A 14332-nucleotide genomic window follows, 5' to 3' on the forward strand; every position below is an offset into this window, starting at 1 on the left:
ACTATGCTCACTAGAAGGACAGATCCTGAAGTTGAGGCTCCAGTACTTTGGCCACCTCATGAGAAGAGAAGACTCCCTAGAAAAGACCCTGATGTTGGGAAAGATGGAGGGCACAAGGAGAAGGGGACGACAGAAGATGAGATGGTTGGACAGTGTTCTCGAAGCTACTAACATGAGTTTGGCCAAACTGCGAGAGGCAGTGAAGGATAGGCGTGCCTGGCGTGCTCTGGTCCATGGGGTCACGAAGAGTCGGACACGACTGAACGACTGAACAACAACAACAACTATTTCAGAGACATGGTTTATATATTTTGTTATGTGTGCATTTATGAATATTTATTCTATATTTGAGAGCTTAAAATTCTTATAACAGAAGTCAGCGAGGTCCTACTCATCTGTTAACTGAACCTGACATAGCTTGCTTTCCATAGCACATTTATTTAATCAGCTACATTCATAAGAACATGGGAAACTGCCTTGTTCCACATCAGCCTATTGGTCCATCTATCTCAGTAGGCTCTCTAGGGTTCAGACTGAGGTCCTTCCCAGCCTCTCCTGGAGATGTCAGGGGCGGAACCTTGGACTTTCTGTTTGCAAAGCAGATGCTCTACCCCTGAATATCCAGTATTCATTCCCCAAATATCCAGTATTTTCCTCCAAGGAACTTAAGGCAATGCACAGGGGTCCTTACCCTTACTGACTGCATCTTCACAGCAACCCTGCGAGGTCACCTAAATGACTGAGCAGAGAATTTCCAGCCCAAATCGAAGACTCTGATCCAATCATTACACCGCTCTGGTTCTTTACTCCAAAGTACTTATAAGCAGAGACATCACCTTGCTGACAAAGGTCCGTATAGCTTTGGTTTTCCCAGTAGTAGTAATGTATGGAAGTGAGAGCTGGACCATAAAGAAGACTGATCACCGAAGAATTGATGCTTTTGAATTATGGTGCTGGAGGAGACTCTTGAGAGTCCCATGGACTGCAAGAAGATCAGGCTCCAGTACTTTGGCCACCTCATGAGAATAGAAGACTCCCTGGAAAAGACCCTGATGTTGGGAAAGATTGAGGGCACAAGGAGAAGGGGACAACACAGGACGAGATGGTTGGACAGTGTTCTCAAAGCTACCAACATGAGTCTGACCAAACTGCAGGAGGCAGTGGAAGACAGGAGTGCCTGGGGTGCTCTGGTCCATGGGGTCACGAAGAGTTGGACACAACTAAATGACTAAACAACAACAACTATTATTGAGATTGGCATTAGGTCTTGGCAAAATCAGGATGCTAACATTTCTATGAACCCTTGTGCTGGTACATCAGCTTGCAGTAATGCTTATCTGTGTCTACACACACACACACACACACACACACACACACACACATGAGTGATTGTCTTGTACACAGATTTGATCCTGTGTAAAACCACTTGATCTAGTAACATTAATATGCCAGGTTGCAGCTGCTGATTACTTGGGTTTTTAATATGCAGTGACACCTCGGTTGTCAAACACTTTGGAAGTCGAATGTTTCAGCTTCAAAACACTGACAACTCAAAAGTGAATGCTTCGCCTCGGTTGTCGAACGTTTCGAAAGTCAAACAGTCTTCCGAAATGGATTACTTTTGACAACCGAGGTTCCACTGTGTTGTAACTTTTGACGGTTCCTCTATCTGCATTTAGAGAACTCATCAATCATTTTAGGGGAAGTCTAAGCTACAAACCTGGTTTTTTTCTTTCCCACACTGGAAACTTCCATTTCCTAGTCACAAGCTGCATGTAAATGGTCTTTCCTGAAAGCGTGGCAAAAAAATTCCACCCCCACCCCCATTGATGAAACCATTACATGAAAAGGCTGAAGTTACTAAGTTCAGCTCTCAAGCAGCCTGCAAATCATTTGAAGCTGCATTGCCGAGGTCAAAGCTTGCATTTTGCTCTCTGTGCTCGTTTCTCAATGGAAAGCAACCAGCTGCAGTCTGTTTACACTTCGGTCCAAGACTACTTGAAACACGTTTGTGGGGATGCCGAGCTGGAAGCTGCCCCGAGTCGAGTTGCCCAAGTCTTGGCAAGAGTAGCACCTTCGCTTCAGGAAGACGTGGAAGAGAAGATAAAGCCACTTTGGCGCTCCATCGAGATCAGTTCTGTCGATGAGGCCAGCAGCATCTTCAACCGGGTGATGGCACAGGAATTTGCCGACGGGACCACCAACTGGGGGCGGATTTTGACAATATTCGTCTTCGCAGGAATTATCACAAAGAAATTGCAACAGCACGGAGTTCCTTTGACAAGAGAAAACGTGGAACCGATTTGCCACTGTGTCACTGACTTTATAAACACCAAAGCTACGTGGATCAGTGAAAATGGAGGCTGGGTAAGTTTGCTGCTCGGTTTTCGATTACTAGCTCTCATCCTCAGTTGGGCATGGTTTAAAACCCTAAATGACTTGGGTCCCTATAGTACTGGATTAAACCCGGCGGAGGCCCCTAGGCAGTCAAAATCTCACCCACCCCCTCGGATTGAACTAAGAAAGCTCGTTTGTCATTTTCTTTCAATATCAAATATTAGTTTGCTCTGTTGTTGTGGGGCTCCTAAAAGGTGCCTACTCAGTTTGCTAATCTGGCACTGGGACCCAAATACCTGAAAGACCCCCTCCTTCTCCCTCAGACACTCTTGATGGTTAAGATCAGCAGGGGGGACTCTCTTGGTGGTTTGATCAGCCTCCGAATCTCTTTTTATGGCGGGGGACAGGGAGAGATGTCCCAGGAGAAGGCAATGTCTGTGGCAGTTGAGAAGTGGTGGATTGCCCTCCACAAAGAGGTGCTTTTGGCTCTTTTCTAATATAGACACATGCAGAACACTCACTTCTTTTCCTGGGCCTTTGACACCTGAGAGGTGCGTTTTCAGGACCCATCCTATTCCTGTGAGTGCAATTTCTTTTAAACTGTTTTTGGGATAGAATTTTGGGTCCTCAGGGTAAAGAAGAGCAGATACAGTGGTACCTCGGGTTAAGAACTTAATTCGTTCTGGAGGTCCGTTCTTAATCTGAAACTGTTCTTAACCTGAGGTAACACTTCAGCTAATGGGGCCTCCTGTTCCCACCACACCGCCGTCGCGCGATTTCTGTTCTCATCCTGAAGCAAAGTTCTTAACCCGAGGTACTATTTCTGTACATAGCTGTCAACTTTCCCTTTTTTGTGGGAAATTCCCTTATTCCAGCGCTGTTTCCCATTGCAAAAAAGGGAAAGTTGACAGCTATGGCTGTTCCCCAATGCAAAAATAAAGGAAGGTTGACAGCTCTGTTTCTGTAACCTGGAGCGTCTGTAACCCGAGGTACCACTGTAATACATTTAAAATACTAACGCTAATGCTATTTTCCTCATACGGCACCCTGATAGCTGTACTGAATCTTTTTATTCATCAATCCATCTACTTGTGGGGTGTAATGGAAAACTCCACTTGCGTCAGGTATGAAGATGGATGAGGCCCAAGGTAAACCATATGTAATTCTGCGCACACTTACCTGGGAGTAAGCACCATTAAACTAGGAGGGACCTGCATCTGGGAACAGAGGCATAACGTTATATTGTGTGTGGCATTAATTAATTAAAATGTTTATCCCCTGCCTTGTTTTCCCCAGTGGGACATAAAAGGTGACTAAGCAGTCAACACATTTCCCAAAAAAGTCTGTATTAAGCTGAACATTACGGCTTTGTCATCACACACACACACAGAGTATCTGAAGAGCAACGTGCAAACTTGCAACAGCAGAACACACTGCTGATAAAGACACAATTATTTTATTTATTTCATAAAATGTATACACTTCTGGATGGGGGGTGGTTGTGGTGGAAATGAAAGCTGTTTACAAAAGAGATAAAACAATAAGATTATCAATAAAAAGAATTAGCAATAACAATTTAAAGCATTCAAAAAACTGAAACCAACTGTAAGCTAAAAACAAACTAAAACGCAACCAACATTATAATTATCTGGGACGCAGGATTGCCTAAACAAAAATGTTTTTAGCAGGTGCTGAATCCAGAAGCACATACCGGTAACTCAGTCCGTAGAGAACGAGACTTTTAAGCAGAGAGGCCTCAGGTTTTTTGGCAATTACCAATTTGCTGCAGATAATGCATTATAAAGGGATTGAGGCTTGTTGAGCTCAATATTCCTAAGATCTTATTTTATACCAGTATTTATGTATTTATTACATGTATATACTACCTTTGTGTCTGAGGAGCTCAAGGTGGCATGCATGATTCTCCTCCTCCCTATTTCGTCCACACAACAACCTTCACACTTCATCTGAAGAAGTGTGCATGCACACAAAAGCTCATACCAAGAACAAACTTAGTTGGTCTCTAAGGTGCTACTGGAAAGAATTTTTTATTTTATTTTGTTTTGACTTTTGAGGTAGGTTAGGCTATGAGATGGTGAAGACTGGCAAAATAAATTGCTGAACTATGCAGGACAAATTTTTACAAAAAAGGGCAACTGTTTAATGCATTATTTTAAGCTTTGTGCATAGATTTTTACATTAATATAACTTTTAAAAGTCACTTGTAACAAGATGAAGGAGGTTTTAAAATTGGATTGTTAAATATATAAGGTTTTAGGGCGTGCATCAACAAGTATTTTATAATGGAACCAAGATGGGGAGTGGAGGGAAGTTGACTAAAAAAAATTATGGTTTAATTTGGTTGTGTTCTCCCGCCCTGTTTCCCCCCCCCCCCCCCCGTTTTGTTATTTTTGGAAAATTAATAAAATGTTATATATTAAAAAAGGCTATGAGATGGTGACTGGCCTTAGGTCACCCAGGGAAGTAAGGATTTGGTAAGGATTTGAACCCTGGTCTCCCAGGTCATAGTCCAATGCTCTAACCATTACACCACCCTGTCTCTCTGAGGCAAATGGTATTTGGAGGTATAAATATAAATTATGGCTTATTATTATGTGAATGTGACCCAGGTTCATGAACTCCCTGCTGCCCCTTACACTTTCTCTTCTCCTTCATCCTGGTCACAAGAAGGAGATCAGAACCTTTTTCACTTCTGTTTTCAATTTAACAGCATGACGTCCAGCTTCCAAACTGGTTAATTTTCATAGTTAACTAAAATGAACCAGCTTCATCAACCAGAGCTTGATATTGTGGACCATGATTAAGACTAGCCCCAGTTTGCCCAGGTTTGGATGTAACACTAAACTGCAGTTAGTTACAACGGGAAGCGAAAGCTTTCGACCTACTTGTAGTCTGCTCCTCACAGAACTACAGTTCCCAATATTATTTGGGGGAAGCCGGGTGCTGCAATTGTTCTCTAAATGTATGGCATGGATGTGACTCTCTCCCCGAATGACTCTACTGCTGAACATCCTCGTCAAGTTAAAATTCCCTTAATAATTTGAGGGAAGCCATGATCATTAATTTCACCATCAAAACTGATAATGATACAGTTGTGCCTTGGAAGCCGAACGGAATCTGTTCTGGAAGGCCGTTCGACTTCAAAACATTCAAAAAACAAATCACGGCTTCTGATTGGCTGCAGGAAGTTCCTGCAGCCAATCAGAAGCCACGGAAGCCCCGTCAGATGCAAAACAACAGGGGAAGGCTGTTCTTTTCCTGCCGAAGGCAAACATATTATCTAACGCAGGATCAATGAACTCACTCAGCAGTATGGTTTTCCCACTGGCGAAATGTTTTGTACCAGCAGAATGTCCCTATCCAGGAGAGTCTATAAGCAGGTCCCTGGTAACTTTCTTGCACAATTGATTGTGCATTCCGTTGCACATTGAGTTAGCACGACTATCGCATTGGATTCCTCTGCCCTGCAATGTTAAAACGTGCCTGTCTACTAGTGGAGGACCCCTTGTGCTAGCAGATAGAGGATGGTGGGTGTTGTGTATTGATTCAAGGGTTATCATATCTGTATTACTATTGTCTGTGTTCACATTAGGGGAAAGTAACTGCCTTCCTGTTCCAGAAGGAACAGCTACTATTGGTTCATTCAAGTTGCTGTATTTGGATCCTCAGTCTTATTGGTTCCCACCAAAAGGCAGCTTTGTGATTGCCTGAGTTTGTTCCCTCCAAAATGTATCCTTTCTAGCCAGTCTACTGTCCCTATAAATGTATCTCCCTCTCCTCAGTTCCCCAGTCTTATTTGTCTGAATAAAGAGTGTTACATGAAGAAGCTGTCTCCTGCCTGCTATGTCAGGGCTGAAATCACTTGCTGAATCATGATCCCCACGTTACAACAGTGGGTATGCTGCAATCTTCTTTGCTTAAAAAGAAAGATAATATGAGCACCTTCCTTCAAACCAATTTGCCCTCTTGGTACGGTGAAGCAAACAACACTTTGTCATAAGAAATTGACCCCTAACGAGAATGTTGTTCTTCTACCCTGCTGCAGGACGGCTTCCTTACAAAATTGGGTGAAGATAAGAGTCCCTGGCTGGCCTTGCACTACATCAAGACAAAACTCATCTCCGCTTTCTCGTTCTTCAGTCGATATTACTGACAAACTTGGTTCCTTGGTGACCACCAGATACTTTTATCGCCATGCCTTCCGGGAAGGATTCCTGCTATTAGAAAACCGAGACTGCCTTATTGAGCCAAAGGGAGCACTTCTTCCTTCCCATTTCCAAACTTATTTATCTGTTATTTATTTATGTTTTTGTATCAAATCAAATCAAATTTTATTAAACGGTCACAGACCAAATCGTCCTCTTCAGCTGATCAACGTAGCACACACAAGACAAACACACGAAAAAACAGCATTTCGAAATTAAGATCTTAAATAAAATTAAACGTTTGCCTTTGCCTGCACATTGTCAATGGATAGCTTATATTTCCTGCGTCTAGTAGCAGAAACGCAGAATTTGGCAACATTAATCGTAGTCTCGGAGACCCTGTCTTCTACTAGGGCTCTCAAGCGTTGGGATTCTGATTCATTTTTAAACTTGTGAAGAACTGGGGTAATAAAAGTCTGTCGTAAATCCTCGTAGAAACTGCAATGCAGCAGTATATGCAGGTTTGTTTCCACCTCCAGGGAGCCACATGGGCAAACACGTGACTCATACGGTTTGCCTTCATACCTACCTAGCAACAGGGCAGAGGGCAACACATTGAATCTGACCAAAGTGAAGGCATGTCTATACTTGGGTATTTGTAGTTTGGTCAGATAGTCTGCGGGTGAAAACCCTCTCCCGAAGTCTCTTATTGAGGTATGTTTTTCCATTTTGCTCATGTGACACTGCAGCTCTGTGTCCCTAATGCGTTGGAACACTTGACTTTTGGCTCTCTCGTAACCTGCTGCTATCAGAATCTGCGGGGAAAGTCCCAGGCTTCTTATCTTGCCAAAAAGGGAAGCTTTCCAGTTGGAATGAAAGGTGTCTACTAGTGTTAAAGGTGCCAACCCAGCCGGGAAAAAGATGAGTTTTAACCAATAGTGTATCCTCATGATCCACATCCGCGCATCAATAGGTAATTGTCCGACTTCAAGGCGGACAGCTGTGTTAGATACACAGGGAGGGACTCCCAACAAGGAACGATAAAATTTTGTTTGGAATGCCTCCATAGGCGCGAGATTTTTGAAACTGCAGATCTGGGAGCCATAAGTAAGTTGTGGCAGTATTTTTATGGCAAAAACCTGAGAGGCTGCTGGAACGTATTGGCCCCCTTTCCCGTAGTAAAATCTTATTAGGGCTTTGTTAGTCCTACCTGCGTTGGCAATGGCATTATTCATCTGGTGAAGCCATGAGCCCCTTTCCTGAAAAGTTATTCCCAAATATTTGAAAGTTGTTACTTGATCAATAGGTTGGTTGTCAAGTCTCCATTTGTGTTTTCTTCTCTTTTTTGAAAACACCAAGATTTTGGATTTGCTGTGATTTAATACTAGTTGTTCGGCTTGACAGTAATTGGAAAGTGATCTCAAAAGTTTCCTTAGGCCGACGCAGGAGAAAGAGAGTAGAACGGCATCGTCTGCATATAAAAGCACCGGGAGGGACACATCTGCCAATTTAGGTGGATGAGCATTTTCTTTCACCATATTTTCTACTAGAGAGTTAATGTAGAAATTAAATAAAGTTGGCGCGAGAACGCATCCTTGTTTGACTCCATTGCAAATATGAATTTCTTTGGTTAGATGACCTAGTCTATCGCATCTTACCCTGGCCCTAGTGTTTTCATATAGGCCACGAATAAGAAGCAATAATTTTTTATCTATATTTGTAGCGTTAAGCTTTTCCCAGAGTCTTTCCCTTGGTATTAGGTCAAAAGCAGATTTGAAATCTATGAACGCTGCATATAAAGATCCTCCTTTTCTTGAGTATTTGTCCGCCAGATGTTGGAGTATCAGAGCCTGGTCTATGGTTGATCGGTTTGCTCTAAAACCAGCTTGTGCTTCTGACAGGATGCGTTCTCGACTCATCCACTCAACCAGTTTAAATGTTTTTGTATGCCTGTGTTTGAAACATTGCATCTGATACAATTCACGGTAAATCAGAACTGTTATCACATGATGCACGGACAGCTTCCTTCAGATTACATTAAATAATCAAGTAGAAAGGGTCTCTCTCTCTCTCTCTCTCTCTCTGTGTGTGTGTGTGTGTGTGTGTGTGTGTATCTGAGGAGAGCAGAAATAAATTAAGACTGCTGGTTGAAAGAATAACGAAAGGTTTCTTACTCCTGGCAAACAAGGCCATTCTGAGAACCAACTTACAAAAGGAAAGCCCAACACTTAACACTGAAGAAGAAGCAGGAAGGAAGGAAAGCCTGAGAGAAGATCTAGTTAGTTACTCAGGAAGGGATCAGCGAGAGAAAAAGATGTCTTTCTGCCAACTGCCTCTCAGTGGTCCAGGTAGGGCTGCCATACACCTGGAATTTTCTGGACGTAGCCAGAATACAGCAGTCTAAAGCAATGGCTGGGAGGAAATCACTTAACGATCAGTAGATTTTGATGAATTTCCTTAAAAATAGTTCCAAAACTTCATTTTTCTTTGAGAATCTGCGAGCTTTTGTGTCTGGATTTTCACTTTATGAAATATGGCAACCCTGTTTATAACAAGCGTTGTTACTTCACTCCCAACATTCCCAAAGGTTGCATGCAACTCATTTTTACTCAGAGTTAGACCCACTGAGATTCAACAACCCCCAGATGCTTAAGTTGCTTATTTCAATGGCACACCTACGCACAAGAAGAAGATATCAGCAGGCTTAGGGGAACAGGAGTTTGCAGAAGCACAATGTGTGTAGAAGTATGAAAATCTATAAGGGGGGAAACCCTTAGTGAGGGGAATCCCGAAAACAATCCGCTGAGGGCTGAGCCTGCTCAGGTGGTTACAGAAAACTGGCTTGCTGGAGGGTGGGGTAACATGTAAAAGAGGATGAAACAGAATGGCTGAAACCATGAATTTCAGTGGCTGAAAGTTTTAAGTGGCTGAAAACTTGGAACTTCGTAGGTCCCGACAAGGCAGATATGGAACTAAAATTCCCATCATCTCATGACACTGGCTATGCTTGCTGGGGCTGATGGGAGCTGTAGTTCAGCAACGTTTGCAGGGCCAAATGACCTCACCCACAGGGTCTCTCTTTCTACGGCTGTCAACCCAGGCAGTGGGGGGCAGCCTCTATTCTGACCATGTAACAGAAGACTAACCCTCCCCTACCCACATGCTTCTTCTATGGGGAGAATCCGACTCCCCCTAGCCTTGCCATTAGTTAAGGGGAAACAATAAATGCACCTGCCTGCAATGTTTTGTAGTGAATAATAATAATAATAATAATAATAATAATAATAATAATAATAATTTATTACTTATACCCCACTCATCTGGCCGGGGCTCCCCACAGCTCCCAACAGAACATTAAAAACATGATAAAACATCAAACATTAAAAACTTCCCTAAACAGGGCTGCCTTCAGATGTCTTCTAAAAGTCAGATAGTTGTTTATTTCCTTGACATCAGGTGGGAGGGCGTTCCACAGGGCAGGCGCCACTACCGAGAAGGCCCTCTGCCTGGTTCCCTGTAACCTTTCTCGCAGTGAGGGAACAGCCAGAAGGCCCTCAGAGCTGGACCTCAGAATGATGGGGGACATGGAGATGCTCCTTCGGGTATATACAACTAAAGCCATTTAAAGGTCCAACACTTTGAATTGTGCTCAGAACCGTACTGGGAGCCAATGTAGGTCTTTCAGGACCGGTGTTATGTGGTCTTGGTGGCCACTCCCAGTCACTTCTAGCAGCCGCATTCCGGATTAGTTGTAGTTTCCGGGTCAACAAAAGAATGAAACCACAAACTGGCTTGTAAGTATAAAAACCAATTTTACTAGAATAATAGCTAGAATGGAGATAGGCTTGTAACCATTCAGACAACAAACATGCTAAGGTGCCATGTGCAAGGCAAAGCCTGGAGATACTGTAAACATGGAGTGGATAAATGTACAACTCTATGTTAGCAAGTTACATATACAATAAACGTTATACAAACTGGATTAATGAACCGTTCAACATGTAGCGTAATTCCAACTACAAGGTCCAATTTAGACAAAGGGCTACCTTTGAAGGTGACCCGGAAACTACAAAATATATACACAAAGTATCAAATGTGGTGACAGTAATAATAGTACAGTATACTGTGCATAGTTAAACCACGGAACTCCCTCCCACAATAATGTAGTGATGGTGTGCTGGTGCCGTGGGTTACCTGATAGGCAAGGTCCAAGTCCGGTCCGTGGTCAAAGGTGCAACGTAGAGGCAGTCCATAGTAGCTGAAACTGGGTGCAGGGCAGGGAGTCGGGTGAATTCAGGAACAGGTATGCAGGCAGGGAACCAGGGCGGGTCAGGAGCTCAGGCAGGAAAGCAGGACACGATTCAAGCAGGAACTGGTCACCAACAATGTTGCTCCGATCCTCTGGTGGCTTGCCTCTCCTGGCCTGGAGGAGGCGAGCACTCCTCCTGCGGGAACTTAGTTCCCTTCGCCTCTCTGCCCTGAGGACCCTTCAGCAGACTCAAGCCCTAGCCCCGGCTCTGCTGGTTCTGGAGGCGGGGAATCCTGTGCAGGCTGGAAACTCTCAGGTTCAGCGTCTGAGTCTGAATCCCAGGCCATCACAGATGGCCACCAAATTGGATGGCTTTAAAAGAGAATGTGTCAAATTCGTGGAGGAGAAGGCTCTCAATGGCTACTAGCCATTATGGCTATGCTCTGCCTCCATGGTTGGAGGGGGAAATGCTTCTGCAATGCCAGTCGCTGGAAACCACAAGAGGGGAAAGTGCCATAGCTGCCAGCTTTTCCCTTTTCCTGCGAGGAATCCTATTCAGAATAACAGGACGAAGGACTAGACGGGTCCTTGGCCTGATCCAGCAGCCTCTTCCTGTGTTCTTATGATGGTCCAGGAGAAATCCACCTCTCAGGCACTATTATCGCATGGATGACATGTTGCAAAATACAAATCACGAAGTGAAAAACGTAAAGAAGAACTCCAGTCTGCAGGGGCAGGATGATACAAGCAATTACCCTTCCTTATACCACACATGCTTTCAGTTCTACCTGTGGTGAGAACAGTGCCGGATTTATGTATAAATTAAACAAGTTATAGCTTGGGGCCCCGCTCTCTTGCCCCCCCCCCCCCAATAAATTAAAGGGGGAAAATGGATGTACATTTCTGCTTAGCTTATAAAGTCTGGTTTCACTAAATTTTTCAAGTGCTTGCTTGAAGATGGACTGGTTACATGGCAACATGTGCAAATGGCTTTAGATATCTATTAAAAAGTAAAGGTAAAGGGACCCCTGACCATTAGGTGCAGTCGCGGACGACTCTGGGGTTGCGGCGCTCATCTCACTTTACTGGCCGAGGGAGCCGGCATACAGCTTCCGGGTCATGTGGCCAGCATGACAAAGCCGCTTCTGGCGAACCAGAGCACCACACGGAAATGCTGTTTACCTTCCCGCCGGAGCGGTACCTATTTATCTACTTGCACGCACGCACACACAGCGCCACCCGCGTCCTAGATACCTATTAGGTCCATAAATTACCACATAAAATATATTCAACACAAAAAACAGTGACAATTTGTTGTTGACAAAGGAAAGCTGGACATATAAAGGGCCCCATTACCTTCAGTAGCTTAGGGCCTCATCAAACCTAAATCCGGCCCTGGGTGAGAAGCATTGTGACATAGCATAACCTCATTGAGACAGTTGCTGTTCCACTTTGCAAACGGTCCCCGTAAAATATTAAACTGGAGGAATTGCAACAGGAGGAAGCGTTTGGAAGCCAAGTCCATCCAGTTCTGCCAATCTAAATTCTGTACTTTTCAGCTTGACCTTTAACCAATAGACTAGAAAACAACATAACTCAGCCTTAGGTTGAGATTAAGCAACTCTAATCCTTTTTTTCCATGTTATGATGCTATGCTATTGCATTTCCCTACATTTTGAATTGCCAAACGTTGTTTGAAAAGTGAGGCAAAGGTTTCACATTGGAAATTTTCTAAGACAAAATACTTGTTGATATGTCTGTTTCTCATTTTTCCAGCCACATTTCTCCAGCAGTTTACAACTTTGAGGAGTGGGATCCTCATTAAAAAATTCCAGCGATATACAGACAATTAGAAGCCAATTTTTAATCGTTATTTATAATTCTTTGCTTTTTTCCATGTGTTTTGTTTTTTCATATATTATTTTTTGTGGATTACTATGTCTAGATTATATGCTTTTTTGTTTACTTGTTTCTATTGGTTGATTTGATATGGTTGTATTTTATAAGTTTGAAATTAAATAAAGCTATTTTAAAATCTTAAAAAAATAAAAAAATCCAGCATTTCAGAGTCTCCCCCCCAACATACAATTTTTGTACACATTTTCTGTTTACAGAACTGCGCCACACGATTCAGAGAAGCGTGAATTTTGAAGGGCAGTTGTGTCTTGTTTTGTGTATTGGTTCAAAAAGTGTGACTTAGGTAGCTTCTAATTAAATGCAAACAAAATGCAAATTCCTCCCGCACCAATTTTTTAGACCAGCATTATGTATTCACTTGGCTAGGTCTTCAATAGGAAAATACTGGAACAACTTGAGTCAGGACTGTATGTGTGCTCATGAGGCACAATCTCTTTTCAAGTTACAATCATATCACATTTTTGGAAATTTGTATGATCAAGTATACTGGGGTACAAGCCTTCAATCTGCATGGGGGAAATTCCATCAACTTTAAGAAACAAATAACTGTGGGCAGCTTAATGTGTAATTAACATTTTAAGACCCTGTGGATTCAAAATAGAACACAAGACTTTGTCTCCAGCCTTTAAACAAGAAATATACAGCTAAAGCATATATAAACTTTAACTTTCATCTATAAGACCTGGACTTAAATACAGAAAGTCTAGCTAATCAGTAAAATGATCCATTAAGACCACAATCAAGGTTCTCGTGGATTAAAATCAAAGGAATAGTGTTATCTTTTACCAAACTGATGTCTTGTTCAAACTAGGTCTGCACAACTTATTATTTATATCCACCAGGTTTTCAAGAAGGTTTACTGTGGGAATACGTTTTTGGGACTTCCCGCGCTTTGCCGCTTCACAAAAACCTTCCACGCAATGCACGGAAGAAAAGAAGATCCGGCTAGTAACTGCTGCCTGGATCCCTCCGCGCTTGCTAGAAAGCGCGCCAGGAAGCCTTACAGCAGTGGTGGCGAACCTATGGCACGCGTGCCACATCTGGCACGCAGAGCCCTCACTGCTGGCACGCGCACCATCGGCTCAGGGCCGTCTCTCTGCGCGCCCTTCCAGTGCTTCCGGGATGCCTTGGGCGAAGGGGCGGAGTCGACGTTGGCAGCCGGAGGTCGTCGCCTTATGCAAGGGCTGAGTGAGTGAGGGGGAAGACGACGAAGGAGGCGCGTGTGCAACAGCCTCTCCACGCCTTCGCCGGCGGCGCTTTCCTGGGACGGCCGGGAGAAGTCGCTGCCGCTGCCTCAAGTCCGCTGAGGGAACGAGGACCCTCCGCTTCTTTAGGGGCAGCAGCAGGTGCGGGGCCGAAGCCCCTTCAAAAGGAGAGCCACTGCTGCGTCTTCATCTCCTTCGAGCGGCGTCTGCCCGCGCCCTCCCTCCGCTCCCGGCTCCTTTACGAGGCTTCCTGGGTGCCTCGGGTGACTGGCTCCTCCCCACTCCCTTGGCAAGGCGGAGGCGGGCGGCGGGCGTTTGTTTGTCCGCCTGTTTGGTCTCCCGAAAAAAAGGCTTTCCAATCAGCGCACCGTTGTTGTTGTTGGTTTTTTTTTTTGCCCCGGCCGCTGTGCTCATGTTTCCCTCTTGGGTGACGGGAGTGGCGGCCGGTCTCGTCTCCT

General features: G+C 44.0%; 1 protein-coding gene across 1 annotated transcript; it reads left to right on the forward strand.

The window, feature by feature from the left end:
• Positions 1 to 1816: 1816 nt before the first annotated feature.
• Positions 1817 to 6660, forward strand: BCL2A1 (BCL2 related protein A1). Its single transcript, XM_033167220.1, has 2 exons — positions 1817 to 2367; positions 6404 to 6660. The coding sequence occupies exons 1-2, from the start codon at positions 1843 to 1845 to the stop codon at positions 6509 to 6511; spliced, it is 633 nt and encodes a 210-aa protein (XP_033023111.1). The 5' UTR covers positions 1817 to 1842; the 3' UTR covers positions 6512 to 6660.
• Positions 6661 to 14332: the final 7672 nt, after the last annotated feature.

This window comes from Lacerta agilis, chromosome 13 (genome assembly GCF_009819535.1).
Source record: "Lacerta agilis isolate rLacAgi1 chromosome 13, rLacAgi1.pri, whole genome shotgun sequence".
NCBI lineage: Eukaryota > Metazoa > Chordata > Lepidosauria > Squamata > Lacertidae > Lacerta > Lacerta agilis.